This window comes from Haemaphysalis longicornis, unplaced genomic scaffold (genome assembly GCF_048455015.1).
Source record: "Haemaphysalis longicornis isolate Haplotype H1 unplaced genomic scaffold, Haemaphysalis longicornis Haplotype H1 scaffold_243, whole genome shotgun sequence".
Classification (NCBI taxonomy): Eukaryota; Metazoa; Arthropoda; class Arachnida; order Ixodida; family Ixodidae; genus Haemaphysalis; species Haemaphysalis longicornis.
In genome coordinates this window covers 177,995-204,877 of record NW_027526309.1, presented here as the reverse complement: position 1 = coordinate 204,877, position 26,883 = coordinate 177,995, and the positions used below count along the sequence as shown (strand labels likewise).

Here is a 26,883-nt window from a genome sequence, read left to right as displayed (position 1 = left end):
TCAACCCTCACCACAACTTCATGGCTAGAAGCTACAATGTGTGCATAAAAAGCAGCGACATCACAGCTTGAAGGCCTGGCATAAACACATTCCAACGAATTTTATTAGAGCTTTCACTTTTTACCATAGCTTTCTAGTCAAAAGGAACAGTTCAACCTTGCAATGAGTTACATAGCATCTTGAAGAAGTGACCTAAAATCGTTGCGACCTGCTGAGTAAGTTTTTCCAATTTTTACTGCGTCTGAACCAGCTGGAAGCAACAGAACGCACAGAAAGCAGCGACATGACACTCTGGAGGCCTGAAGTTGAACCATTTTTATATGCCGCATCACTGCTTTCTATTATTCTTGCAGCTGTATAACCAGAATCAACAGTGCGTGCTTGAAAAGTATGAACATAGCATTCTGAAGGGGTGACATACCTCATTTCCGTAGTAGTGCGCACTGGGGGGGCAGGGGGGGCGGCCGCCCCCCTAATCATCTGAAGGGGGGCGCCAAATTCGCCCATATTTTGCCAATGTAACACATTACAGTAAAAATTTCTGCTCAGAAATATTTTGTATGCGTTGCAATTTCATCGCATTGAAATAAAAATTTTACGAACATCCCTCTTTGCACTGCGTTCGGACCGCTAGGCCTTCAGTGGGAAGAGGTCGGGAGCTGATGTAGGGGGGGGGGGGGGCGCAGCGCTAAGACTTTGCCCCCCCCTAATCGAGAACTCTGCGCACGCCTATCCTCATTTCTACCTGATACACAAGTGTTAGCAATTATTACTGCAGCTCTTCAACCTGAACCACCTTCAGTCACTGTTTGAAGGCTCTCCACAGTTGCTGGAACAATAAAAACATCTAAAAGTGGGAAGCGGTGTTGAATCTAAATTAAAGTATGCTCCATGATAAGACGCTCAAACATGTCCTCCACTCTGTATAATAACAGTCTATCATGACAGAGACACTGGAAATCTGAATGTCTGCCAATACACTGTAACCCTTTTGTTGAAACTTAAACTGCACAAGCACCAAAATGCAATCATTAAACTACAGCCATCACTATGACACACAGCTGCAATAGACAAATTTTTATAACTCATAAAGCCCATCACACAAACTGCATGAAAATAAAGGGAAGATAAACTATTGGTTCATTCCTACTAAACGCATTCAGCTATTTCAAAACAACTTTAACAGCTCACGACACTTATGAGAAATTCCACACTGCACACGAAATACGCAGCCTCAGTACATGCATAGTCAGTTTCTCTGATGCCACTTAGTGTAGCGATGGGAACATACGCACTAATAAGCTTAGCAGGCATAATAAAAAGCTGCGCGCGTGTGTATTTTTGGCAATGTATACAAAACTACGTGGTCATGTTGCGGGGCCACACATTTCCGGCTTCCTTCAACGACGTGGTTCAAAATCCACCAATCATGCAGTTTCGATGTTTATTTAGCCCTCTTATACGTTTCAAAAATGCTACTGATGATTACGACCAACCAATGACAGTCAAGAAACGAAACGCAACCACATTTGATTACCTCAACAATACTCGCACTCGTTCATACTTTTGTATGTTCGATAATGTGCCCATTGGCACAAACAGAACGCCATAGGCACCCGTCTCTCGCAGGAAGGCAGGTTCATACCGATTTTCTTAAAGCTACCCAACCCAGTCTCGGATAATTGTGCACGAACGTATATTTCTCCGCGAGTCTCTGCAATAATGGTTTAATCATACCTGTTTACGCCAGGGGGAAAAAACGCCACACCGCTGCTCCGTTCGTACCCCGGCAGGCTAAAGCAATGCGCGAATCGGCAAGGAAAGACACCTTAAATTGTAAGATTTGGCAATCGTCTTAATAACGTGTTCGGCTGTACGAGCGGTCGTATCCGGCAAAAAAACACGCCGCACACGTTTGCACGATCCGCGTCTCGGGCCGGACGGACACCACGTAGGCCTGCGCTCAACATCGGGCGCAGCCTACGCTCACAGCAACAAACGAAAACGCTTGCAACTTGTCACCGCTACTGCCGTAGACGAAAGCAAATCGCGTTATTTCGTCACAAAGGTTGCGTTACACCGACACAATTTCCACAATCACACCAGCAACAGATGCAGCTTCGACGCTTTGCCGTTCTCAGATCGAGTTCGTTGACGACGTTCCGAGTACGTAAAACAGCCCACCAGTGCCGCCACGATTTCCTCACGTACGTACAAACCACGACGCGGCAAGACACACACGGGACAGGTGACGATAAGCGGCTTCTTGATGCACTACAGCACATTCGTAACACAAATCGCCTACAGAGCTGTTGGTTCTGGGCAACCTCGTTGTCGCTCGACAGCGCAGCAGCGGTGGGAAAGCGAGCGCGGCCATATTGGAAGTAGTTCTCCTTTCAAACGTACGTCGCAGACAAACGGCGAGACGCCATTGGTTGCGGATGAACACAAAATCCCTTTGATCTTGAAAAGCCGCTGCAGAGTTAAGCTGTCACCAACTTATAACAGTGATGCTGGCTAGTTAGTGAGCGGAAGCGGTTTGGCAGGTTGGGCAAAAATCAAGAAACACTGCTATTCTTGATTGATTGTAGGGTGTAACGCCCCGACGCAACCCACGCGATACGCGCCGTAGTGGCTCCGGATTAATGTTCACCGCATGGAGATCTTCAACGTGCTCCGAAATCTAGAACCCACGGGCGTTTTTGCTATTCGCCTCCACCAGAAAAGCGGCCGCCACGGCCGGGAAAAGAGTGCTCTCATCGCCAGTTGCGCTTCCTCTGGGCGGAACTTAAGTGACAGCTGCCGTTAAAGCACCTGCATAAGCTCCCTAAGGAAGCTCGAAGAATAATCCAAGAGGTCCGAGTGATTTGCGGGTACGTCACAGCGAAAGCAAAATGCGCGCCGCAACCCCGTGACGTTCGTGCAGCTGCAAACGCCCGGTCGGGGACCGCAGTGCTCAACGTAGAAACAGTAGCTGCAAGATATCATCTCACCCGAATTTCGACGATCGTCGCCTTCGTCAGAACACCACTTGATAGCAAGCTCTGCGCTAAGCCGTCGAAATCTATGCATTTCACCAACTCTGGGTCCTCGAACTTGCTGCGGTGCTCAGGACCCATTTCTTGCGCCCTACTTGTAGAAAAACAGTTTCCCATCTCATTAAACAACTGCAAAACGACGTCGACGAAAGTCCATCACCGCGCGCAATCACAACTCATGCAACCCAAACACTTCGCGTGGAGCGACTACACAGTGCACACTACAATGGAGGATGTGCGTTTATACATCGCCTCCTGTATTTGTTTATACCAATCCATAATCTCAAACAAGAAACAGGATGATAGGAAGGGCACGACGGAACAAGTGGAGGCGCTGGCCACCGACAGTAGTGGAAAGAGTGATTGGGAGAGGGATGGACAGGAGGTTTTCGGCTCACGTTCCAGGCATCTAATTAAAGGAGGCGATGGCACGACACACAGCATCAAGGCCTGATAAGGTGTCGGCACCCTTCGCCAGACAGTTTCGGGCCTTTTCCTCCTACCTCCCCCCCCCCCCTCAAAGCCTCATCGCATCGCATCGCACACAGCATCAACTTTATCAGCATTTGTGGCACGTGCGATGCGATGACGATGCGATGAGGCTATGAGGGGGGGGGGGGGAGGTAGGAGGAAAAGGCGTGCCAACGTTTTTAGACTAAAAAGTGCGGAGCCCTGATTGGTCCGTTTAAATGACGTCACACACACCTACACCGAATGTATGTGACGTTTGATTTTTTTTTTTTTTTTTTTCGCCAGGGCAGTCATTTGGCGGCGTGAGGCGTGAGTTGACGGTTCTCTGTTCTGTGGTTCATCCTTTGTGCAACGCCAGGCAGCCAGGTTCGAGTGATGTCATTACGCGCGGTCGCGGAATAAATGGTTCCGGAACAAATGGTCCCGGAACAAATGGCCCCGGAACTTATGGTCCCGGAACTAATGGTCCCGGAACAAATGGTCCCAACTTCAAAGTAGGAAGAAATGGTCCCACCACTACTACGCCTTAGCGCCTGCATGAGGGAAGGAGTGGGGTCAATGTATTTATATTTATGCTTGTATCTGTGCACACTGTATTTTGCATCTGTTCGTACACAATATATTTGCTAATGCTGAATTTTCTTGAGCTCAATGCTGTATACTAACTTTTTTTGTCGCACGTGTACGATCTCCCGTGCCTGCTTTGTTCGTATTTTTTTGTTATTCCGAGTGCCAGGCAAACCAGTGGTGAACCTTTCAATCAAAAATCTGCGTGTACTGGGCCGCCCTCGGCCGGTGCTTAAAGGGAAACTGAGGCAGTTTTCAATTTGCTGAATACACAGAAATTCGGAAACGTTGACCTTAAACACCTAACCTACGAGGTATTTTTCTTTTTTTTTTTTGGTTGAAATAGCGGCGTAATAGGCGAATAAACAAGCGCCATCGCCACGCCCCCGCGACGCGCGGAGCGCAGGGGAGGAGGACGGCACGAGAGTGAAAGGGGCCGTGGTGACGTCGTCGTGAGGAGCGATCGGCCGCCGCGGCAAGTGTTCGGCCCCTGCTGCTGCCTTTCTCAGCGTGCCGTCCGCCAGCGTTAGCTTTCCTGGGCCCCGTGCTGTGTTTTGTTTTAGTTTAGCATCTAGCAGTGGAAACTTTTTCAGTGCTGCGTTGTACTGCTTCACAATCGTGCCGAGGAAGCGGAGTAACCATGCCGAGGTTCTGCTCGGCATTCGGTTGCAACAGCACCTATAGCCGCGATAAAGTGGTCTTTCACAGCTTCCCGCGGGAGCCGAAACTCGCTGCTCAGTGGGTTGCTACTGTAAAGAGGGTACACTTCAAGCCAACAAAGGCGAGTGTGTTGTGTTCCAGATATTCCCAGACAGGCTGCTTCTAGGCAGTATCGGGATGCCATTCTGTCGAAGTGCAACCTCCAGCACAGCCCTGTTGAGGCACACATTTTTTTTAGTTTTCTGGTGGTTGTGGCGCACCTGGGGTGCCTTTGCCTCTCTCGAACCTCCCGTATCTCCTGGCAACAGCAGCAATCTTCTTCGTCGGTCATTGTAACGCAGTGCGCGCATGAACACCTGTTATGAAAACATGCTTATCGTGATATGAGTGCCTCAGAAGGGACCACTACTGACCAAAGCGTTTCAATATAGCTCATGCTGAACTGTACGCCACTGCAGTTACAAAAGCCCCAGCGGCGGGATATCGGCTCTAAAATCTGGAACAGCAGTGGTGACGTCGCAAAAAACATGTGAGGAGCGGCTCTCTGTAATCAAAATTGGAGTATCGTGTCGCCGCTGCACGACTGAAGCCGTTGGTGCGTACTGGCGTGTGCGCTGCTTGTACTGTATGTACTCCTGAACTTCTTGTTGGATCACGGACAAAGAAAAAAGAGCTGTGCGCTGGTGCCGCGACAGTAATAATATGGATGTTATGGATGAACCCCCGGTGAAAAGACCTCTGTAGCACTTAAAATTTTCATATAAATTAGTGCGTACGTCAGCAGAAATTTGACCTCCTCTAATAAAGAAGGATATATACTTTGCACCATGGTACCGCATTTTCGAGAAGCACGGTGCGAGAAAAGGGAAATTAATTGTTGTGGCTCAAGACGCCACTTGCATGTTTCGAAGGAAATTTTCCATTGAAAAGGTGGTTGCTTCTCAAAATCAGCGCAGAAAATGATTCACAAAATGCATACGCAAACCATACCCCCTAAAAAAAAAAAAAAAAGACCTCGGCGGGAATTGAACCCGCGAAGTTGAGCGCACGGGCGCGACGCGCGAGAGCACTGCGCCACCGCACAAATGGCGACACGGTGCAAAATAGCCTAGGTAATAGATGGAGGCCCATCCTTCCGTGTCATATGTCGGTGTTTACTAGCTGGTTTACAGAATTCCTGGCTGATAAATTGAAATTTCTTAAATAGCGCTTGCACAGCAAGGTTCCCCGAAGCCCCCACAATAGCTTATCGCCATCAACTCCGCTGCTTCGCGAAAACGCTCGCAAAAATGTGTGTGCGCGGCTGCGACTGCGATTTCCCACTGCGGGGACAGAGCTTGTCGTACTTTGGTTTTACGTTTCACATGAAAAACTTTGGCCGATATTAATGCCTTATTACCCAAATTACCCTACGTAACTCTTCTTCTGCACGAAACTGACCTTACATTTTCTACAGGCGAGCCGTTCGCACACATACAGGCGAGCCGTTCGCACACGGCAAAATAAGTAATTGATTTGATTGATTGTGGGGTTTAACGCGGCGATGCAACGCAGGCGATGAGGCGCATTGTAGTGGAGGGCTCTGGAATAATTTTGACCACCTGGGGATCTTTAACGTGCGCTGAAATCTCGTACACACGGACGTTTTTGCTTTTTGCCTACATCAGAAAAGCGGCCGCCGCGGCCAGGAACCGAACCCACGACCTCGTGCTCAGGCAACGCCTTAGCCACTGAGTCACCGTGGCGGGTGCGGCAAAATAAGTAACCCCTTCCACCTTTATCGCGCACGCAGCAACGACATCCTTGTTGTTGTACCTTATAGCAGTTTTCGAAAAGGTGCACCCAAGCACATTGTCAGGAAATAGTGGGCCTTTATAACAATGGGTGCTATCGCTGCTCACGCTAACCAAGAACAAAGCCCACACGCGTATCCAACCACACAAAATCGCCACAAAGTGGAAAGGGTGGTTCACTAGCCGCGGGAGTGATGACTGCTTGAAGGAACAGCAACCGAGGAGTGCATAAACGGGTCCAAGGTGCGCCGAGAACTGTAAGGCGGAGGCGTTGTCTTTATCGGCCGAAGCTCGTGCAATAACCTTCAAACCGCGCGCGACTGTACAGTGCAGCTCAACCATGAAGATGTGTCACACTCTGCCCACTTGCACTGACTGGAGGGACGGCTTCCCCTTCCAGTGTGCCTGCTGGAGCTGTGCTGAGGAAATGTGGCTATGGTTTTCTTGTTAGGTCGGTCATCAGCCTGTGCAGATTGCTCATGCGACGAGGTTATGGAAACACGAAAGTTTAGGTGGGGCCAGGGTGGGCTAAAACAGTGCATTTATTAATTATCTCCAGAATGGTCATGGATAACGCAAGCAGAGATAACAGTACACATTAAGCTGACATGGACATTCAGACAACCAGCATAATATATGTGTAACAAAGAAGAAAATAAACAAATAAATGCAAGTGAGCGTATGAGTAATAAGACTATCTACAAATACTGCTGTCTCATGGCCAAAAAATTGCAGGAGTGGGTACAGAAATTCAAAAGCAAACAGTGCACACAATTGTAACTAACACATCCTAAATTCATCAGTGCTTAATCTATTCAAAGCACAGTCAAGTTCGTTCCAGTTCCATCGTGCGTGGGAAAAAACTTTAAGCAAACTAAGCGATAACTGAAGGGTACAATGTTTACACCATCTGAGCTATGCAGTGTGTGCACTGGTGTGTCAGTAGAAGATAAAAGGGCTTGAACACAGGTCATTTGTGTACAAGCTTGTGAAACAAAATAACACTCTCACGTACGGTGGTGTTCTAGTGAATCAAGTGACAACAATGAGCATGCAGACATAAGGAAAAGTCTCTATCATAACGAATAAGTATGAACTGTATACCCTCTTTTTTTTGTACAGATGCCGATCTATTTCAATCTTGCTCAAGATGATGTGACCAAATTACCGAGACGTACTCAAGCATCGGTCTCACTGAAGTCTTGTATGCAGATTGCTTGCAGTCTTTTGACAAATGTACTATATGCTGTCCAAGGAAACTTTTTATTCAAGAAAGTCATAGCTACGGTGTTGTTGTAAGGTATGGGTATTTGCCATGTGTCACTCCGATTGCAAAATAGCAAGAATACATATGTAACTGCTGACTGGTCTGGGAAGTAGAAACAATTGTAGAACAGATCATCATCCGCATACCAATGTATGTTTACAAGTGTTCCAGAGAAGGTTTCACTATCATCATAATATAATAACTAAGAGAGGCCTGAGCATATATCCTTGTGGTCCACGAGACATTGTTTCAATGCTGGACGACTGCAGATGGTTGCAAATAATCCACAATTCAATCAAGTAATTTTGAGTCGTTTAAAAAGGGACTCAGATGCCACAGACAAAATCAACACAGAAAATCTCAAAGGCTCAATTCGGACTCCTTCGAAAACACAGGATCAAACTGTCTTCCCCTGCGTGCAGTAGATTGCTAACTCTGAACAACCACAAAAAAAAAAATCATGAGCCATTTCACTCTGTGATGACGAATGACTGCCGAAGCTGAGGCGACAGGAAATTTTGAGCAAAGGTACAAGTTCTTGACAAAAGTTGGGCTGCGGCTAGCCAATCCTGGACGTCATTCAATCTGGGTAGTTGGTCTGGAATCAGGGTAGACGTATCCGTTTATGGTAGAGAATTTGGGGCACACCTATCGGCAGATTCTTTACTTGTCTCCTTCCTTCCACATTATGACGACAGAAGAGGCGTGCCTTTCTGTTTTTCGGTTCCATGTTCAGCCAGAAGACAAAGTAGCTGCCCCAGTAGATGTCTTTTTCAGTGGCAGCTGCCTAAAGAAAGCAAGTGCACATGCACACAAAAGCCTCAACGATTAAAAGGCTCACGGATAAAATTAATTTCCTCCTGTGTACGAAAAGATCAATGACTACCAATGAAGTCTGCCATTGTACGCATGCGGCCTGTACCCAAATGGTCTGGGTTATCCCAACCAAAGCCACCTCAGAAGGTCCTTGCTCATTGTGAAGAGACTTATAGTCCATTAAGCAATTTTTAGCCTTTTGATAAAACATTGGGAGTATAATCAAAGTGCAATGAAAAAGCTGAAAAAAAAATCGTACCTAATGAACATACATATGTAGTGGCATAACAATATGAATACAAAACATTACTGCAAGAGGCTTCAGTGTGGTTTGACCTCAGCCAGCAAAAAAGGGGGGATAACCTTCTGGAATAAAAAATAATGTACATGAAGGATCAGTTTGGGGACATCTGAAAACTATAACAAAGAAACCAAACTTAAGTGGTTTAGGAATGAAATTCTCACGGATGTGCAGTTGTGCACTTCACAAAACTGCCCAATTGATATTATTGGGCCTGAGTAAGAAAATGGTGTAACATTATGACTAGTGTTCACATTCCTATGCTCAGATGGGGCATTTTTCTGACAGTAGCACTAAACCATGGGAACAACTTTGCTCAGAAAGGTTTTGTTGCTTTCCAGGCTGGGACGTGCGTGCAGTCATGCCGCAGCTATCTGCTTTGTAGTGGACTTTTGGATGCAAGTATCCACTACTGATCCTGATCCGGGGCCGGCTCCAACGGAGTTGCCATGCGAGTGGATCAAGCCTCGTCTGAAAAAGGTAAAGGAACATTGCATCGATCATTATGAACCAGCTCTAACAGCTAGCAGCATGGCAGTAACACCAATTGTGCTGCTAGAACGGCTGCCTCTATCTGTTTGAAAGTCCGTGCAGCTTCATAGAACGAGTGTTCGAATCTTTCCAGGTTGACCTTGTGGAATCCAAGGACTTTTCCTACACCCGGCACAAATGTGACCCGGAACCAACAGTGCCAAGAAAGCGGAAGTTCGAAGAAATAAGAGCTCTGCCTGACACGGCTGGCTTTTTGAAGAGAGTGCAGGAGGTGAATGCTTTATCTTTTTGCTATATAATCGTTCCAGAGAAAGACTCAGTGGGAAGTAAAACTTGATTTGTAGACACCCTGCACAGGAGAAAGCACTTTCCCTTGTACTTTTTGTGAGGAATATTTATTAGCGATATTTCTTTTACTGCACTTGCCTCGATATTATGGAAACAGTTTGTAAGGGTAATTTTCGTTAAAGCGCGAGACACATGGACGATTGGTGCATGCAAATCGCATGCGACTGATCGTTACGACTGTCGCCACGATTAGTTGTACGAGTGAATTTGAGACACATGGCCCGATGTGTGCATGCAATGCATTGTTGGCGTTGCTCCCCCAATGTTTTTGCTCCATGGTCAACTACGACGATCGCTGAGCTGACTGTAGATTCCGCGCGGCGTTCGCAAGAAATGGATAAAGCAGGCAATCGTAAAGCGTTTCCTGCCCTCGAAAACAGTCTGCACGCACGCCGGCACACTCAGCGGCTCGAACCTGCGCAGACCACGGTAGCAACCGCTTGTTGCTGCTCTTCCAAATCAATCTGATCGCTAAAAAGAAGTTCCAGAGAAAAAATTGTGCTAGGGGATTGTTGTCGGGGCTTATTTTAAAAACGGCGATCAAATATCCGCCAGGATGCTAAGCTTAAGGTTCCCACCACCCGAGCAACGCAAGCCCGTTGCAGGCTCAGTGGGCTCTCATTAGCTGTGGCCTCATGACGATCGCAACGATGGCACGACTGCATCTGGCTTGCCAGTCGCATGTCGTGAGCCTCCTCTGACCAGCAATCGACGCCAAAAGCGGTCCTAACGATCAATCGTAACGATGCATCCGAATCGCGTGCAGCAGTCGCCCATGTGTCTATGTGTCTCGCGGCTAAAGGTAAATGAGGTGCATGATATTTCAGAATTTGGTGCTCATTCAGTTTTTTTATGCTGACGTCAGAGCAAAATCCCTGTTAACTTTTTCTGTGCATTTTCCAGGTTGCCCCTAATGCGAGGGTTTTTACCCTGAGCACATGCAGCCCACAGGCAAACAAACCAGCCAGCCCAGAAGCAGTGGACGCCACCCCCACAGAAGATACACCAGACTGGCTAGATGTTTAGCTCGGTGCACCCCTGACCTCGTACACCGCTACGTGCCTATCTAAGAAAGGTTTTCAGAATGAAAACGTTAGTGAGCTCTCCGAGTTAGTAATGGAGAAGGTGCGCATTACTGACCAGGAGTCGAGGGCGATAGAGGTGGCTACAAGAGATCAGGCGGGCAGCCCCCTTTGGTTTCTACACAGGAAGGGGAGGGTGACTGCGTCCCTGTTTAAGGATGTGTGCCGCTCCAAGAGGGTACGCTGCAGTACCCTCATCAACAAAATTTTCACCCACCGCCAACTGCATGTGCCAGCAATTCAGTACGGCATCGACAACGAGGGTGTGGCGAAGGAGAGGCTGTTGGCCTTCCTTCAGGGCCATCATAACAACGCGCGGATTGAACCATGTGGGCTCATGATCAATCCTAAGTACCCCCTACTCGGCTGCAGCCCCGACGGGGTTTTCCGATGCGACTGTCACGAGCCCGCACTGGTGGAAATAAAGTGCCTCTACAGCCTGCGAGAATGCAATCCCCAGGAGCTCATGGCTGAAGGGGTTTTGCCTAGCAGCCACGGGTGGCCTAAAAGAAAGCCACGCGTACTACTATCAGGTCCAGTCACAACTGCACCTTAACATCTTTAACATAACAAGGTGCTATTTTTATGTCCACGTTGATCAGGGTGGTCGAATGCTTGTTATTGAAAAAGACGACGACTTCATGCAAGACAACAGCACAAATGTACAGATGTTCTTAAGGGACATTGTGATGCCCAGGATCATCCTTGGAAACACAGTTTGAGCCATTTCTGCTTGTTGAATGACCCATTCATGTATGTCTATAGTTTTTCAATCTGTACAAGTATTCCTTTTGCATGTTGAGTGTATTACTTATGTGTGTATAGTTTTTCATTCTGTACAAATATTCCTTTTGCATGTTGAGTGTATTACTTATGTGTGTATATAGTTTTTTTTTTTTCAAAAAGGCTAAAAAAGACGTTTCAGCTTCCATACGGAAGCCTTGTTCACTGCGCGGAAAGGTGCGAAGCTCGAAGCTTTTAAGAAGTGCGTCGAAGTAATCGCCCCAGGCATCTTGCATACGTAGGCGGGAGATTGCCTGCGTTGTGGTTCAGTCTTTTTCTTCCTCAAGATGTCGGTGTGACAGCAGTTTCCTTTCTCTGGCGATAACTGACGCTTCGTCCCAGCCTATTTTGTGTGTCGTTGCTTCCACGTGTTCCGCAAGCGCATTCGACGCAATCTTCTTGTTTTTCATGTCATTCTTGTGTTCATAACTTCGAAAGTCGCAGTCGGCGCAGGGAATTTTGTACACCACCCCAGGGAACTTCTTTTTCTTGATTCCATCCTTGACAGCCACCAGCTCGTGCCTCAGCTTGCGCGCGGGGATGTGAGCGACGTGCACATCGTACGAGCGCAGAACCCTAGCCAAAGACTCGCTCACGCCCGGCACGTAAGGTATCGGAGCTCGGCTTCGGCAAGGAGGACCAGCGGGTTCTGATGGGCGTGATGACTGTTGTAGCATGGAGTCCACGAAATGCTTGGGGTAGCCGCAATTGCCGAGTTCTCTGCACACTTTGCGTAGATCAGCAGCCTCATCTTCTGGCCGTGAGCAGAGGTGCTTGCGCGTTAGGTGAGGGAAGCCACGACAGAGTGCTTATGACAGGCTGGATGAACAGAATTAAAATGGAGGTAATGTCCAGTGTGGGTTTCTTTTCGGTAAACCTTGAATGAAAGGCGATCGCCACGACGTTCAACCAACACGTCCAGGAAAGGAAGACGGCCAGCAGCCTCCTCCTCGACAGTGAATTGAATGGATTCCTCCGTGCCGTCCATGTTTTCCGTAAAGGCAGTTTAGTGAGTCCCTTTTGATGATGCAGAAGCAATCGTCGATGTACCGCAGAAAGACCTTGGGTCGTGGCTCGAATGAAGACAGTGCGCACGTTTCAAAGGCTTCCATGGTCCTGCTTGTAGATCACCCACCCGGAAAAGAAAATAAGTGTTCTCGAGGCAGAACTGCAACAGCTTCAGGAGATCTGGTTCTTCGATGGGGGTTCTTTCACCCAAACCATCGTCATATTGCAGGGCAGTCCAACAAACCTCCACCGCCAAATCCACGGGTATGCTGGTAAATAGTGACTTCACATCAAAGGACACCATTATCTCGTCGTCGTCCACCGTGACGTTGCGCACCTTTTCAATAAAATCTGAGGAGTTGCGTATGAAGGTAGAACCTTTTCCAACGAGTGGTGCAAAAACTTTGTGCAAATAGCCCGACAGGCGGTATAAGGGTGAACGTGTGAAGTCAACTATCGGTCGCATCGGCGCGTTCGGCTTGTGGATCTTCGGGAGGCCGTATAAAGCAGGTGCTCAGCCGTTGTGGCAAAGGAGCTTGAAGTACAGCGACTTGCGTTGTGGGGGAACCAACCGGAAAACGTCAGCCAAGAGCATTTGCAAGCCTCCTTCCACTTTGAGGGTAGAGTGCTGTTTTAGCTTCACGTACGTGCTGTCATCCTGCAGGAGATCAGACATTTTTCCAACGTAGTCGTCGCTATTCAAGATGACGGTGGAGTTTCCCTTGTCAGCAGGAAGTATTACGATGTCCATGTTACTGCGCAGGCTCTTGATCGCATCACGTTTCTCGGCAACAAGGGGGGTCCGAGGATGCCGTGGTAGCTTGGCTAGAATGCCGACTGCGCGAGTTCGAGCCTCGTCCCGGCTGCTGTTCTCAACCTGTCCAATAGCCTGCTCGACCGCACAGGTGAGCTTTCTTGTGTCCAGCGCAGGGCCCGCGTTGAAGTTCAACCCGAGCTCAAGCACAGAGAGTTCTGCCGGATTTGGGCTGTACGAAGACAGGTTGTGATCAGCGATAACCAGTTTCTTCAACTATGTATCTTTCACCCGACCAGATGAGCTTTCGTCAAACCTTAGATTTCATTTTTTTTTTCATTTCCATTCTGCGCAAATATGCTTTGCTTTGAGTGTACCGTTTATGTATGTATATAGTTTTTTTTTTTCATACTGTGCAAATATTTTTTCCTGCATATGAACATTACCTCTGTATAAATATATCTAGCACCACTTGTAGAGCAGGAGTGCACCAGACTAAGAAACTTTGTTATGTTGGGGTTTGACGTGCTGAAGTTGTCTCAGCCATGGAGCCTGCCATAGTTTTGGACTCCAGGTTAATTTTTGACCACCTGGGGATCTTTAACGTGCACTAAAATCTTGACCCACTGGCGTTTTCATACTTCGCCTCTACCTGATGACTGAGGCTGGTATTGCACCTGTACCTCAGGCTCTGCAGCACAGCACCTTAGCTATTGAGCCAGCACGGCCGGCCTGAGAAAAAACGTTCATCGACCAGTGTTTTCTTTTTTTTTTTTTTACTATTTATAACAAGCTAAGCTCTGTATTTACTGTCCTATAACAATGATGCCAACTTTACTGCAAACTTCAAACAAAGTCTAAATATTAAGAAAAGTAGATGAAGCACTGGCAACTCCCCAGCCACTTTCGAGCGGTTTCTTTATCGTCACAGGTGATGATGGTGAAGACTTATTGCGCAGAGCGGAAAGTTTTATGACTGCTTGGCAGTGGGGAGTTGGTATGAACGGCCACCGTTAAGAAAAGAAACTGTGTGATTACAGTTGGGCCTCTACCTCCGTATAGTGCACCACATTGAACGATAGTTTCACTGCTGCCGTCATGCGGCGCACAATTTGAGTTTTTCAATTTTCAAATTCCTTGTTTTTTTTGGGGGGGGTAAAGCAACGTATCTTGTGACTGGAATGGGGCTAAATGGGTCACCAAATGCTACACAGCTGCAGTAAATCATTTTCTCTATTTTAAACTTTGTTGCTAGCCTGTTAAAGTGCGTAGCAGCAACAAATGTAAATACCTGAAGAACTCGTGCTCAAGGCACTGAATAAAGGTTGTTATAGAAAGATAGCATCCCTGTTCATTATTTCCTGCCATTAGCACCAATGCCCATAAACTAAGATTTATTCTCGTTTTACTTTCTACCTTTTAATAAGAAAAGCAATCGTCATATTCCCAGCTGTTGTTTTATCACCTGTATGAGAAAGATTACTACACATCAGGTCGGGACATGCCTTTTGTTAATGCAGTTGCTGGCAGTTTCCCCATGGTCTGCGCGCTGCACTGGACATTATGTACCGCATCACTGCTGCGGCGCCTCGAAGTAGCTCAAAGAAAGATGGACTGATTATTCGGCACAAGTTGCATGGCAGAACACAAACAGAAAAGTCCATCCACGTGAACTGCTGTTCTTGAGCAAGCCTCATCACAACCATATTGGGGTGATTTGAAAGTAGTGGGAAATCTATTTTCCTTTATCAATGTTGATACGCAACCAACTAACCAGGCTTACCCGTTGAAGGTGTTCACATTAACTCTTGCATGCAGATCTTCATTAATGATTTGCTCACCTCGTCTAGACAGAGGTGCAGAAAGGTTGGCCAGCCCAGCCACAACAGCAATGACCTCATCATAAACGTCGACCACTGTAGTCTGTACGGTGTCCGTCATAATTCGCCACTTCTTCAAGTGCCCAATGGCCCTTTCCACGATGATTTGCGACGAGGATATTCTCCTGGATGCCGTCACCTCCTGACCAGGCAGTTGTACTCTGTTCTTGGTGAAGCTAGGTGTAATGAGCTGGCAGTTCCGCTCGAGGAATTCTTCAAATAGCAGAAAACCCCTGTCCGCCAGGACTTGGTCACCCGCTTCAAGGAGGTCCATAAATCCTGTGAAAAAAAAAGGTAGAAGAGGGAGGGCAATAAATATGTGAAATCACTAGGTTGCTAAGCTTAGCAATGCCAAACCCAGGGGTGAGACAGCTGTGCATATTGCGCAGTTTTGATACAAATCTGTTTTCCTGCGCCAGGCTGCTCCAAAAGCTTGAAAATCGCAAAAATTGCGCCAAACTGCTCCAAAACAGGCCGAGAGCCAAGGATTTTAACGCTCGTCAGTCTCAGTGGGGGAAAATGCTTACTGACGGCATAATTTTCCAGCACCCCCAAGGTGATGCTGTTTGTAAAGGTGTAGTGATTGATCATTCAATAAAACACCCGCATAAAACTGCCTCCGATATAGTTTTTTTTTTTTTTCGAAAGTCTCGTCAGGTTGCAGATGTTACATTCTGCGAGTTTTAAAGTTTCCCTATCGAAAACCATTCCAAAGTCCTGTAGAAAAAATGCTTAGGCGACAAACTACTTGTGCAAGTTAACGAAAAAAAAACGGCAATTTTCGGAGCGCCTTATCTCCGGAACGACATCAGCGTTCAGCGGGCGCCGCCATCTTGGTGTGGTGAAGATTGGAAAACATGGCTGCCGGGCGAAGCAGTCAAAGCAGTTGCTCAGACAGAGTGCTCTTCGCCGATTTGTACCGTGGTTTTGGTTATGGGGGTGGCTGGGTTTACATTTAGTCGTTTGATCTGTTGCGGGAAGTTGCGAGACTCGAAAGACGGGAGTTCATCAAAAACAACGTGGTGCTGGCGAATTCGCCGTGTTCCGGCCTTGAGTGTGAGGCGCGGTGCGTGCTTGAAGTGAAATTTCGCACTCGTTGCGGTGTTATAAAACGCTGATTTATTGCCGTCTCTGACAGCAAGCTTGCGAGCGGCGGGAATGGGACGATTGACGCTGCACAAGTGGCGGCGCAGGCTACATCGCCGCAAAATATTGAGCAGTGTCTGAGGACGGGCTATTATTGCGCGCTAGTAATAATGGTTCATCTATCTGAAGTGAAATTTGGAGCCAAGGGGGAGGTGGCTGAACGTACCAACGTTACTATCGTAGTGAACGTGTACCTTGGGGATTGAAATGGGGGGGGGGGGGGGGGGGGGGGGGGGTGCCACGACTGTCACCTCGCTTTGCGCAACTTTTGCCGCGGCTCTACACTTGTGCGTAAAGCCGGGTCTGGAATTGCAAAAATAATAATTTAGGCATTCACATGATAATCAAAACGCCTTGGAGTTGCTTAGTTTTTCAATTCTATATTCCCAACGGCTCTCCATGCTATCTATGCATAGAGCCTATAAATTTAAAAATGGTTTGTAAAAATATCGTACCAATTGTGCTACTCTGATAGAAAAACTTCATTGATAGCGGTTTCAGTGTTATGTACGTTCAAAACCAATTAAGATGTGCACTTCCCTTCTCCCCCCCCCCTGATTTGCCAGAAATTTGGTTTTTTAGGCTCCTAAGGTGACATAATAAATGTCGTTCTTCTGCTCCAAATCAAGGTTCTCCTGCTCCGAAATCGAAATTTTGCTGCTCCAAAAACTGCTCCCAAATCTGGTTCAGCTGTCTCACCCCTGCAAACCATAAGTGACCAGCTAAGCAGGAACCCTACTTGACTTCATTGCAACTCGGGGATGTAAAATGTGGATGACACACTGGCATGAAGCGAATGCCCTGTCAAAACAGCCTTATTTCCATCTTGCTCCTGACTTTTATGAGGAAACTGAAGAGGTGTACAATCAAGTTTGGCAATGTAAAAAGACTTCTATACCCATAACGACGCCGATTTTATTGCACGCTTCAAACAAATAATTGACATTAACAAAACGTATCAACCAGTGGCAACTCCGTAGCTATTTCCTAGCAACTTCTCTATGATGTCGCAGAATCTTGCTTTTATGACTGGCGGTCGCCAAGCCAAGCCACTCCAGGAAACTTGACTGGGTGATTTAATCACATCACTTGATTGCCACAGTGAAGTTAAGTTTTGTAGTGCTGGCCCATATTTACGTCCCTTGAGTCCCTATCACATTCACTCCAATGTGGCTGGAATAGAGCTGACTGAGTAGCCAAGGGCTAGTTCTTTCAAATCAAACAGTTGTTTTTGTCATCATGGCCCCTTAAATGGGCCATGACGGCAAAAAACAACTTTGCTTGATTTGAAAGAACTAGCCCTTCCACTGCTACTCCCAGAATCACTCGGCAAGTATAGCCATGTTGCCTCAGTAACCAACTTCCTGCAACTCTTGACGCAACGAGTAAAAAAAATTATGGTGGACACGTCGCACCACGCACTGAGGGGCCACATAAACACAGATTGTGTCGGGTGAATTTTAGACATCAGACGGCGTGCACATTTCATTATCCGCATTGCTTTGTTTTACAACAGCATGGCTGTCATAAAAGTCTGATGGCAAGACGGACAGGACAAAAGTGGAGAGCAGAGCTTGTTGTTCTGCCAGCTGCCACTTTTTGGGGTGCATTGTTTTGAAGAATATTATCTAGATAGCTGTACAAACACCTGGACATCCAAATTAACAGGCAGTTATCTGTTCTTTTTGTATTCTGTGCCACATTTTTTTATTGGACATCCCTTAAGATTGCACATGTCCTGCAGAGTATCACAGCGCATTACTAAAATAAAATTTGCACTGAACATACAAAAAAAAAAACAGGAAATGAGGACCAGCCATAAAAAAACTCGGTCTTAAGAGGTCTAAAATGTACTGAAGTTCTGCAACACTCAGGCATTTTTTCTCTCTCTTTTCCGATAAAAGTCCCCTCTCCACTTTCAGCATGAACGTGCCTCTGGTGTTGCACTACTGAGCACAAGGCCGGAGGCTTGATTCCCAGCTGTGGCAGCTGTTTTCCTCGTGTTTTAAAATTTCTGCCCACAGTAAAGGTGTCCAGGTGGTCGAAATCCGCAGCCCCCCGCAATGGCTCACCTTTTAGCCGAGGCACAAGAACAGCATGTAAAACCTCTGAGGAGCAGCTCAGCCACTGAATTGCCAGGGCGGTACATGGAGACAGCTTATCTTAAAAGTTCATCCACGAGTGCGATGGGGTGACAAGTCTCAGTGCTTCCAGCTTTGTAGGAATCTTCCCCAGAACTAATGCAGCATAACGATGTACTCACGAGTGAAATTTGGGTCATAGCAGAAATGAAACGCGAAATTGCAGTTACACACACCAAGGCAGCACCCTGTCATTGAGGCATGTCGTAGTGAAAGGCTTCAGATCAGTTTGCATTGTGTAGGGTTCTTTGGGCCCCGTGGATATTCTATAACCAAAAGAATTACGTTTTTCCCTCAATCAGAAAAACAGCAGCTGAGCTAGGAATCGAACCCATGACCGTTATTAATTGGCAGCAGAACGACCACGGCAAGTGGCTCAGTGAGAATAATTTCCATTTGAGGCCATGATACCCTACTGTGTTGACCTTTACGAACAGAGTGATCACTGCCAGTTCTTATGCAACAACAGGCAATGAGACTGAGTGCTGAGGCAATACAATGGATTCTATACTGTCCTATAGGTTACGGTGTACATTCTCCAAGTTCAAAGCTATTTTGATAGTAAAGCAAAGAAAAATGTAACCAGAGCAGTCAGCAAAATGTTGCTGAGCAAAGCTTACCACATGCCAATGTGAGCTGTTTGTCAGAGGCTCTGCCTGCGTACGCCTTAGAAATGAACATGACGGCTCCATGCGGATTCACTGCCACCAGGTACTTCAGTGTTGTGGCCTGCTTGTAGTGGCTCCAGACGACCTGCTGGCCATCCAAGTTCAAGGGTCTAAAAAGGAAGCACAACATTGCCTCGTACAGATTAGTACGCCTGATGACACGTGTATAATACGTCGAGGTGGGAGAAAACGTGCCTGGCAAGCCGCACTTCAGTGCAGTCGATGATGGTGCGCAGGTGCGGAAAGTTCTTCTTTTCTTTCTCAGTCAGCCAGCTGCGGCAAATTTCTGGACTGGAGAAAACTATTAGGCCCTTGCAAAGGTGGTGCACAGCTTGCAGCACCATCCTGAAGCTCCGGCTGATGGTCTTGCGTGTCACTCCAAAGCGATACGCCAGGTCCTTAAAAGGCAAATTTAGGCGCAACTTCATCAAAAATGAGAGAAGTTGCGTCTCGTGCGGAAATACCCTTTTCGCCTTTGGGAGCACCGGGGCAATGCTGTCCAGGATGGCAAAGAAAAGTGGTTTTGACAACCCTGTAAAAAATTGCCCCCACCTCCCCGAAGGGAATCGTGAGGAAGTGCGAATGCATTTCTTGCGCCGAGAGTACACGGCGTAGTAATTGTGCCATCGCCTTGAGAGGCGCAGTACCGGCGAGGGGGAGCTGTCAGGCGAGGGGAGAGGCGCAGCGATTGCTCCTCCGGTGACTGCGCTGCCGATGTCTCCCTGAGTGGCTACGATCGCGTGACCCGGGCCCTCGCCGAGAGGGATGGTGGAGTGGACGTCTTCCTAAAGCGCTACCGCCCCTTCAGTGAAGAGCTCAGGCGACAGCAGGACCGGACCCAACTCCTGGTCTTACAGCGCGCCGACCCCGCTCCTGATGCATCGCCTCGAACGTGTCCCACTGACGACCCGTGCTACTTCGCTCGGAGTGGAAGCCGGGGCGAGTACTGCGGCGTGTGCTTGGTTGGACACGTCTACGCCAACGTCCTCTCGCATGCCGTGTGTACTTCGCCGCTCAGAGACGACTCGGGGCAACGGTCAGTACGGCGTTAAAGGGGCCCTGAAAGGCATTTTGAGCACACTAAATGAACTAGCGCAACCGTTAGATTGGGTCGTCAACGTCCTCTGTGCCAAGTATTACTCTTTTACGCGCAGCGGAAAGCTCACACTTTTGTTGCAAAGTTTGTCGTTTTTTTCTCACCCTTTCCTTCGTGTTTTTGGACGCCGCCATCTTCACATGTCTACATCATCGATTCCCAGATGTTCGTCATGAGCTAGACATTCTGCTATTGGGCGGCTTTTTCACGCACTTCCGGCAAAGAGATGAGTCGTCTGCTCAGCGTCGGCTCGCCGGCTGATCTGCCAGCGGAGTGCCGGAGTGCTTGGGCATTTTACGACAAACGAAACAAGTGTAAAACAAACGCTTAACCGTTTGTATTGAATGCAACACGGCCATAACACGACATGGATATTCTCTTACCTGAGTACGTTCCATAAAGAAAGCGTTCAAGCCCCGTGGCACTTCTTTCGTGCAATCGCAGAGAACGCCCTGAGCCGAATGCCCGGGTTTGACGCATACATTTTATTCAGCTTCAAAACAATCCAGAGATGCGTTTCTAACGAATACAACGTCACAACATGCGTTGAAAGTCTGAACCACGATTGACAGAGGATGGGTTGCCTCCTGCCCGTCGTAAATTCGGTACTCACCTCGCGCGCGGTTTGCGGGGACGAACAGCAAGTCACTTAACTCTGGCGCACAAGCCGATGGCTTTTAGCCACGCACACTGCACATACCCCATGCGAGGTTGAGTCGTACGTCGCTCGAGAAAGATTATCCAGACCATGGGAAGAACTATCCACCCGCAGAAGCACAACGTCGCATTTCATCGCGAAACAAAGGCGTCCACAACACACACACCATCGCCTCCTGTAATGCCAAACGCATCTCGCACTTCCCAATAGGAGTGGGTGCATGGAGGAAAGAATACTCAGGAGAGGCCCCTAGTATGGTCCCTAGAAATATCTGCTAGTCTGCCGTCCGCCGGCCGCGAAGGGCGCTCCTCCGTGATGCATGCAGCGGCGGCGCTGCAGTCAATCGGAGCGCGGTAGCCGGCCGGCGCGATGAGCAGCGGCGGACGGCGCTCTGCCGTGCCGCTGCTGCCTTCGTAGTTCTGCCCGACTTCTGGGCGGGTTCAGCCCATTTTAACTGCCCCTTTTCGAACCCTATCCGTTTCTGTCGACAAACCAGATTAGCCAAATAAGTTGGTTCTTACCAGTACGAAGAGTTTTAATTAAAGCGTGAAGTGACAGGAGTACGTTTTCGCGTATTATGCAGGATTGAGCCTTGTAAAAACCGCGCAATCGTGTCGCTACGCTAGCCCCCGAGTATCTGTCGAACCGATTTCGACACATACTCGGGGGCTTCGGGAACACTGCCGGCACGGCATCGTTTTCCAGCTTGGAAACATCATGCGGGACTTCAGCTAGCAAACAACCGTTCTTTGTGATACCCCCGCCGTTGTTAACTGATGGATTAGTGAGCGCATGAAAATGTGTGTGGTGTGTCGGCGCTCCGCTTTTTTGTATGGCTCTTGGAACCGTCTTTCTTTGCAAGTTTCCCAAGATGTTGTCCCCTGTGCGTGTATGTAAATAAAGCAGCTCGAACCGGTGCCATCTGACCTTTCGTATCGTTGATCTGGAGGGCCTTAAGCGCACGTCTTCGCGGCCTCCTCAGTTACGTCCAGTCAACTGGAAATCTGTTAAATGTAAATGTCGAATAAAAAAACAAGACGTGTGCACATGCATACGAAGTTTTATCACCTTCGGTCATCAGATACAGTGATTTCTCCATAACTCGAACTCGGATATCTCGAAATATCGGTCAAGTCGAAACCGTTTTTTGCCTTGCGTATACCTGCCATAGGCGACATTTTCCACCCTTTATCTCGAAACGTCTTTTCGGGAATCACGGAGATCTCGAAATGTTGACAAAGAGGACGCAATGCGACATCCGCTGCAGGCAGCTGATAAGCTCTCGGTTAAAGCTTAGCTCCCATTTCGCGCCGAACACCGTCGCGAACGGCAAATTTGCGCGGGGTACGCACTGTGTGCGGCCGATGTCCCGTTAGCGGAGTGCTGTCCGACGCCTACATCGTTGATATAGCTGGGGAAGACGCTTCTGATCATGTGGACGACAACGTGTCTCAAGAAGTGCCAAAAACGGCAGAAACAAGAAAAACATATGCTTTGCCTGCTTCACAGCGAGATAGAATATAGCGTTGGCGACCAACAGTGAGAAGCTCGAGAACACCTTTTTGGGACCAGATGCGAAGGCGAAACAGGCGAGCATCACGCAGTTCTTTTTCCGCAATACCTAAAAAAAAAATTTCTGCAAATTATTTTGCCTGTATTCCGGAAGCGTCCCTGTGCATTGGAGCGTTTGTTACCAGCACTAGCTCTTATTCCAGTGATCTGGCCATACATTTTTCGCATTTCGCTTAACCCAACACTCCGCTTACCTAGAAAGTTTCAAAAATTTGGGTACTATCAAACCTCTTTTGCGTGCCTATAATTTTCGTGAATACTACGAATTTAAACATTCGCCAGCATTGGGTACGTGAAACTGATTTTTAATAACACCCGGCTGCAAATCAGTAACTTCGCTTGCATTCCTCATTGCACAGGTTCTTTTTGATCACCCACACACTCGGAGGGAATTGCGAGACGCACGCGGGGAAAGCAAAACGGGAGAATATTTGTGTTATGGTCAATCATTCTAATCGCGGCTGTTTGAAACTAAGGAGTAAAAATATTGAGGTTTATTTATACTGTCATGACCATATATACCTTGCTTTATCCCCCCTCCCCCGCACTGTGCCCGAAGTATATAGGAACCAGTTTTTGCTGGCACAACATTTTACTCAAGCTTTCGCTTTTCTTCTTGTCAGCCTACCAGCCGGCTGCGTGCTTGTCACCGTAAATGACGTTCGGGAATGACCCGGTAGTTTCGATGTTGAACAAAGGCAGCTTCTGGTGCCGCAGGGAGCTCTTTTTGAACGGGATCTCACTGTCTGAACATTGATGGTTGAACGCGAAGCTTTCTTGTGAGTGATTCCTTGTCGTCTGAGTTTTGACTTTGACTCATTGAGCTTTAACTTTGGCTCGCACGCATTTTGGACTTATGATCGCGCCGGATTTGACATCGACCCTTTGCCGTTTGATTTCACGCGAAGCAAGCTTCGTGTTCAACCATCGTTGCGGAGTGGAGGAGTGGATAATTTTTCTGACTAATTACATGCGCACGTCCATGCACTCCTCTCCAAATCCAAACTGCTTTGACCATGTTGGAATTGCGCATTGAGATAGACGTCGGCTTCAAAACGCGATGGAGCCAGCTTCGATTCTGACCACGGGAATCGTTTTTTTCCCTCTCACTTTACTCACAAACATCACCGTCATCAGAGACAGCTGGTTTTCCTGCAGTGCTTTTTAGAGGCGACATGGGCCATCAGTGAGACACAGAAAGCTTCACTTTAATAATGGTTCTAGCGGTGGTAGTGAAACGGCTACGCTGGTTGCTGCAGTTTCATCCTTCGGTCTCGCGAAATTCAGCGGCCGCAAAGAGGCCCCGTAGCCCAGTTCGCGAAAAACTCGGGGCGTGAAACTAAAAGGTCTTATAGTGCTATCGTACGTTCAATTGTGAGCTGATGTACCTCGAACCATTCGATTTCACCGCTCTAAGTGGCCGACAAACCCCGATGCGCGTTCGCGCTCCGCGGCAGTAGCGCGCGGCACAGGCCGGCCTGCGGCCGCTCTTGCTCCGGCCGCTCGGGCGCTCCGATTGCTCGCAGCGCCCTCTGCGCAGCGCTGTGCGTGCATCAGCGGCGCGGACACGCCTTCCCATAGAGAAAGCGCGCGGACGGCAGACTAGCACAATTTCTAGGGACCATACCCCTAGCATCCCAATGCATTGCAAAAAGTGTGGAGGAAGTTACGTCATTTTTCTTGAGCCCATGGACAATGTTGCTTACTTGTTTACAACTGCGGCGGCCAAATTTGGGCAAATAAAACGGACAAATTTTTAAGGCGCTTGGTATGTCGCTGCCTCGCTACCATTGCAAACCAGCGCAGTCGCTACGACAAACGTTTTTAGATTAGGCCAGTTTGAAAACTCCGCCGTCGGAGGCGGCCTTAACTTGTATCCCGCGAGCCTGTTGCTATGACGACGACAAACGCTACTTTGCCAGGCTTAAGAGCTGAAAAATCGTCCTTCTATCTTAAAAACGAAGGCCGTTTTTCGATTGAAACTTTGGGTGAGGGTTAGAAGGGGCAAATTGAAGGCGAAATCAACAGCTTAGAACATTATATCGCACCGAGGAATTAGCGACGAAGCTGTTTTCGCTTCGAAGCGGGAGGGCAGGGCGACGCCATGTTAGTCAAATGAAACCGGAGACAGCAAAGGATGATGGGATAGAGTGCTGGGCTCCGTGGGCTCAAGTCATGGCGGGACTCGGCTTCACAAATGTGACGTCAGGGCCTCTCCTAACCTTTTCTTTCCTCCATGAGTGGGTGGTACGCCTGCAGTGCCCACATGTCGCGAGATGGGGCCCCAAGCAGAACCGGGATCACGGAACCGTAACTGACTTCTCGAGCGGTTTGTGCCTTGTTGCCAAGGCAACCGATGTTTGAGATTGTCAAAGAAATGGCGCTCGCTCCATCGCTAGAAAGCTCAGAGCCGCGGCGGAGAATGTTTTGCCAACGTTGCCGCTCTCCATCACGCGTCGCCCCAAGCTGAACTGGTCACATGATTGAAGCGTTTTGTGTACGGGTTCTGTATCGGTTCAAAATGTCTTTTTCACATGCCGCCGGCAGGAATTACCACCGCCGCAAAATAAGACCCGGCACCAGCGGGGCCACATCTGATACGGCGCTTTTTGGATGAACAGTGCGCGGTGCATCAAGGGAACGAGCGCACGACCCTCCCCGTGCGGCTGCGAGTTCGCCGCCGATAAAAAGTCATGTGCCGCCAGCAACGTACACCGCGAAAGGGCAAGGCCAGGCCGCCGCATACATGCGGCCAGATTTTTCGTTCGCTTTTCCGGCCTTGAGCGGAGTGCGTGCGGGATTCATGGGGTCTATTCGATTCAGCCTGCACCTCTTGAACCAGTTCACAGTGGTGCAAAGCGGGTTCCGCCATCGGCGGAACCAGCCCTGCACTTTTGTCGTCTGCTTCTGCACCTCCTCGGCAGGGAGTGCAGGCAAAGCCATGAACCCGTCCTGCACCCGTCGGCACCACCGGTGAATCGAACGGCGCGGTTCAGGTGCCGCGAGCTGCACCGCTGAAACGAACGGCGAAGTGCGGCACCGCCTGAACTGGTTCACGCGGTGCAGGTGAAACGAATAGACCCATGGTGTCAACAAAGCTTGCCCGTAGCAGACGACAGTCTGAGCAGCGTAATAGCGGAAGTACGTAACCGCTGCGGAGCGCAGCATCATGGGAGGCGAGGCTCGCGCGCCGTCAACAGCGGAGAGTAAGTCGAAAGGAGGAGGAAACTCGGACCGACGATAATGCGCGGTTTTTGATTTACGATTTCTCAGCTAATACTCATCGCTTTAACAAAATTCTTGCGGGAGGAGATTGCAAATACATTGCTTTATTTGGGTGCATGTACATCCATGCATCGGCGGAAGGTATTTCAGGACCCCTTTAAGGGACAGATCGTGAACGTGCCCATCGACGTTCCGAGCGTGGTGGAGTGTCTTCCGCGGCTGGTTCCCGAGGACGTTGCGATAGACGTGCACGTGAAGCGGAGGCTGGTGAGTCCGGCTACGTACAGGCGCGGACTAGTAAAGCGTGGTAGCATCTTGGCGTGGTTGAAGCACCTGGATCCGAATTCGATGCGGTACAACGTTGCGGAAAGCAACATGATGATGATGCGCACTTATTCCTGGCCAATCTCCCACGTGGGTATGTGCCATGTCAGCGGCCAGGCAGCGCGCCCCCATCTCCCCCCGTTGCTAAGGGAGAAGAAAAGCGCGCGCACCCGCAGCTGTTGCTATGCGGACGGCGGAAGGTTCGGGGTCGCTTATAAAGTGCATTCGCACTTAATAAACGTCGTCGGTATACAGGTCAGATTACCCTTTCAACATGCAAGACAAACAATATGGAGTTTGTACATATTTTGTACCTGTGTAGAAGTGCACTTTGTCATCATCCATAACGCGGACGCTTCTGGCCTGTTGAAGGCTTCAAACCTTTCCCTGGAGGTGCTTAACCTGGGCTTCCAGAAGCCTGATGCGTATCTCTATGGCTCCGTGTCGCCGGACCCAGAGGGCGGAGCCTCGCACCTGTCAGTTTGGACTTCCACCGTTCTGACCAGAAAATGAAAAAAGAAAAAAAGTTGGTGCAACATATGTTATGAACATGTATACACAAAGCACAGCTAACCTCTTATCCTTGTCGTCCAACGATTCCTCCTCTGAGCTCCCATTCTGGTGTTCGGCGGCGCTTCCGTTCGCATCGAGACCTGTCATGCTGTGACGTAACGATTACGAAGTACATAACGAAAAATTGTCCCACCGCCATATTTACGCACAACGTCATTAAAAATCGTTGGTTCCGCCATATTTACGCCGCGCCCATAGAGAAAGCCCTCCATGGAGAAAG

At 48.5% G+C, this 26,883-nt stretch overlaps 3 protein-coding genes and 1 long non-coding RNA gene across 4 annotated transcripts in view; 1 reads left to right on the top strand and 3 right to left on the bottom strand.

Moving 5' to 3' along the window:
• Nucleotides 1-3,277, bottom strand: part of LOC144172590 (caspase-3-like) — a 115,019-nt gene extending 111,742 nt beyond the window's left edge. The window contains exon 1 of the mRNA XM_077701246.1: nucleotides 2,994-3,277. Within this exon, the coding sequence (XP_077557372.1) occupies nucleotides 2,994-3,155 (162 nt within the window). The 5' untranslated portion in view covers nucleotides 3,156-3,277. The remainder of the gene's footprint in view (nucleotides 1-2,993) is intronic.
• A 991-nt stretch (nucleotides 3,278-4,268) lies between these two features.
• On the bottom strand, nucleotides 4,269-15,988 carry LOC144172588 (uncharacterized). Its single transcript, XM_077701245.1, has 2 exons — nucleotides 15,222-15,988; nucleotides 4,269-9,384 (listed from the first exon to the last, which is right to left on the bottom strand). The coding sequence occupies exons 1-2, from the start codon at nucleotides 15,532-15,534 to the stop codon at nucleotides 9,374-9,376; spliced, it is 324 nt and encodes a 107-aa protein (XP_077557371.1). The 5' UTR covers nucleotides 15,535-15,988; the 3' UTR covers nucleotides 4,269-9,373.
• LOC144172589 (uncharacterized) lies at nucleotides 9,256-12,703 on the top strand. Its single transcript, XR_013323055.1, has 3 exons — nucleotides 9,256-9,393; nucleotides 9,539-9,676; nucleotides 10,657-12,703. It is a non-coding gene; the product is annotated as an uncharacterized LOC144172589 (long non-coding RNA).
• Nucleotides 15,989-17,883: 1,895 nt separating the features above from the next.
• On the bottom strand, nucleotides 17,884-26,488 carry LOC144172582 (uncharacterized). Its single transcript, XM_077701243.1, has 3 exons — nucleotides 26,405-26,488; nucleotides 19,411-19,747; nucleotides 17,884-19,325 (listed from the first exon to the last, which is right to left on the bottom strand). The coding sequence occupies exons 1-3, from the start codon at nucleotides 26,433-26,435 to the stop codon at nucleotides 19,139-19,141; spliced, it is 555 nt and encodes a 184-aa protein (XP_077557369.1). The 5' UTR covers nucleotides 26,436-26,488; the 3' UTR covers nucleotides 17,884-19,138.
• Between the last annotated feature and the right edge of the window lie 395 nt (nucleotides 26,489-26,883).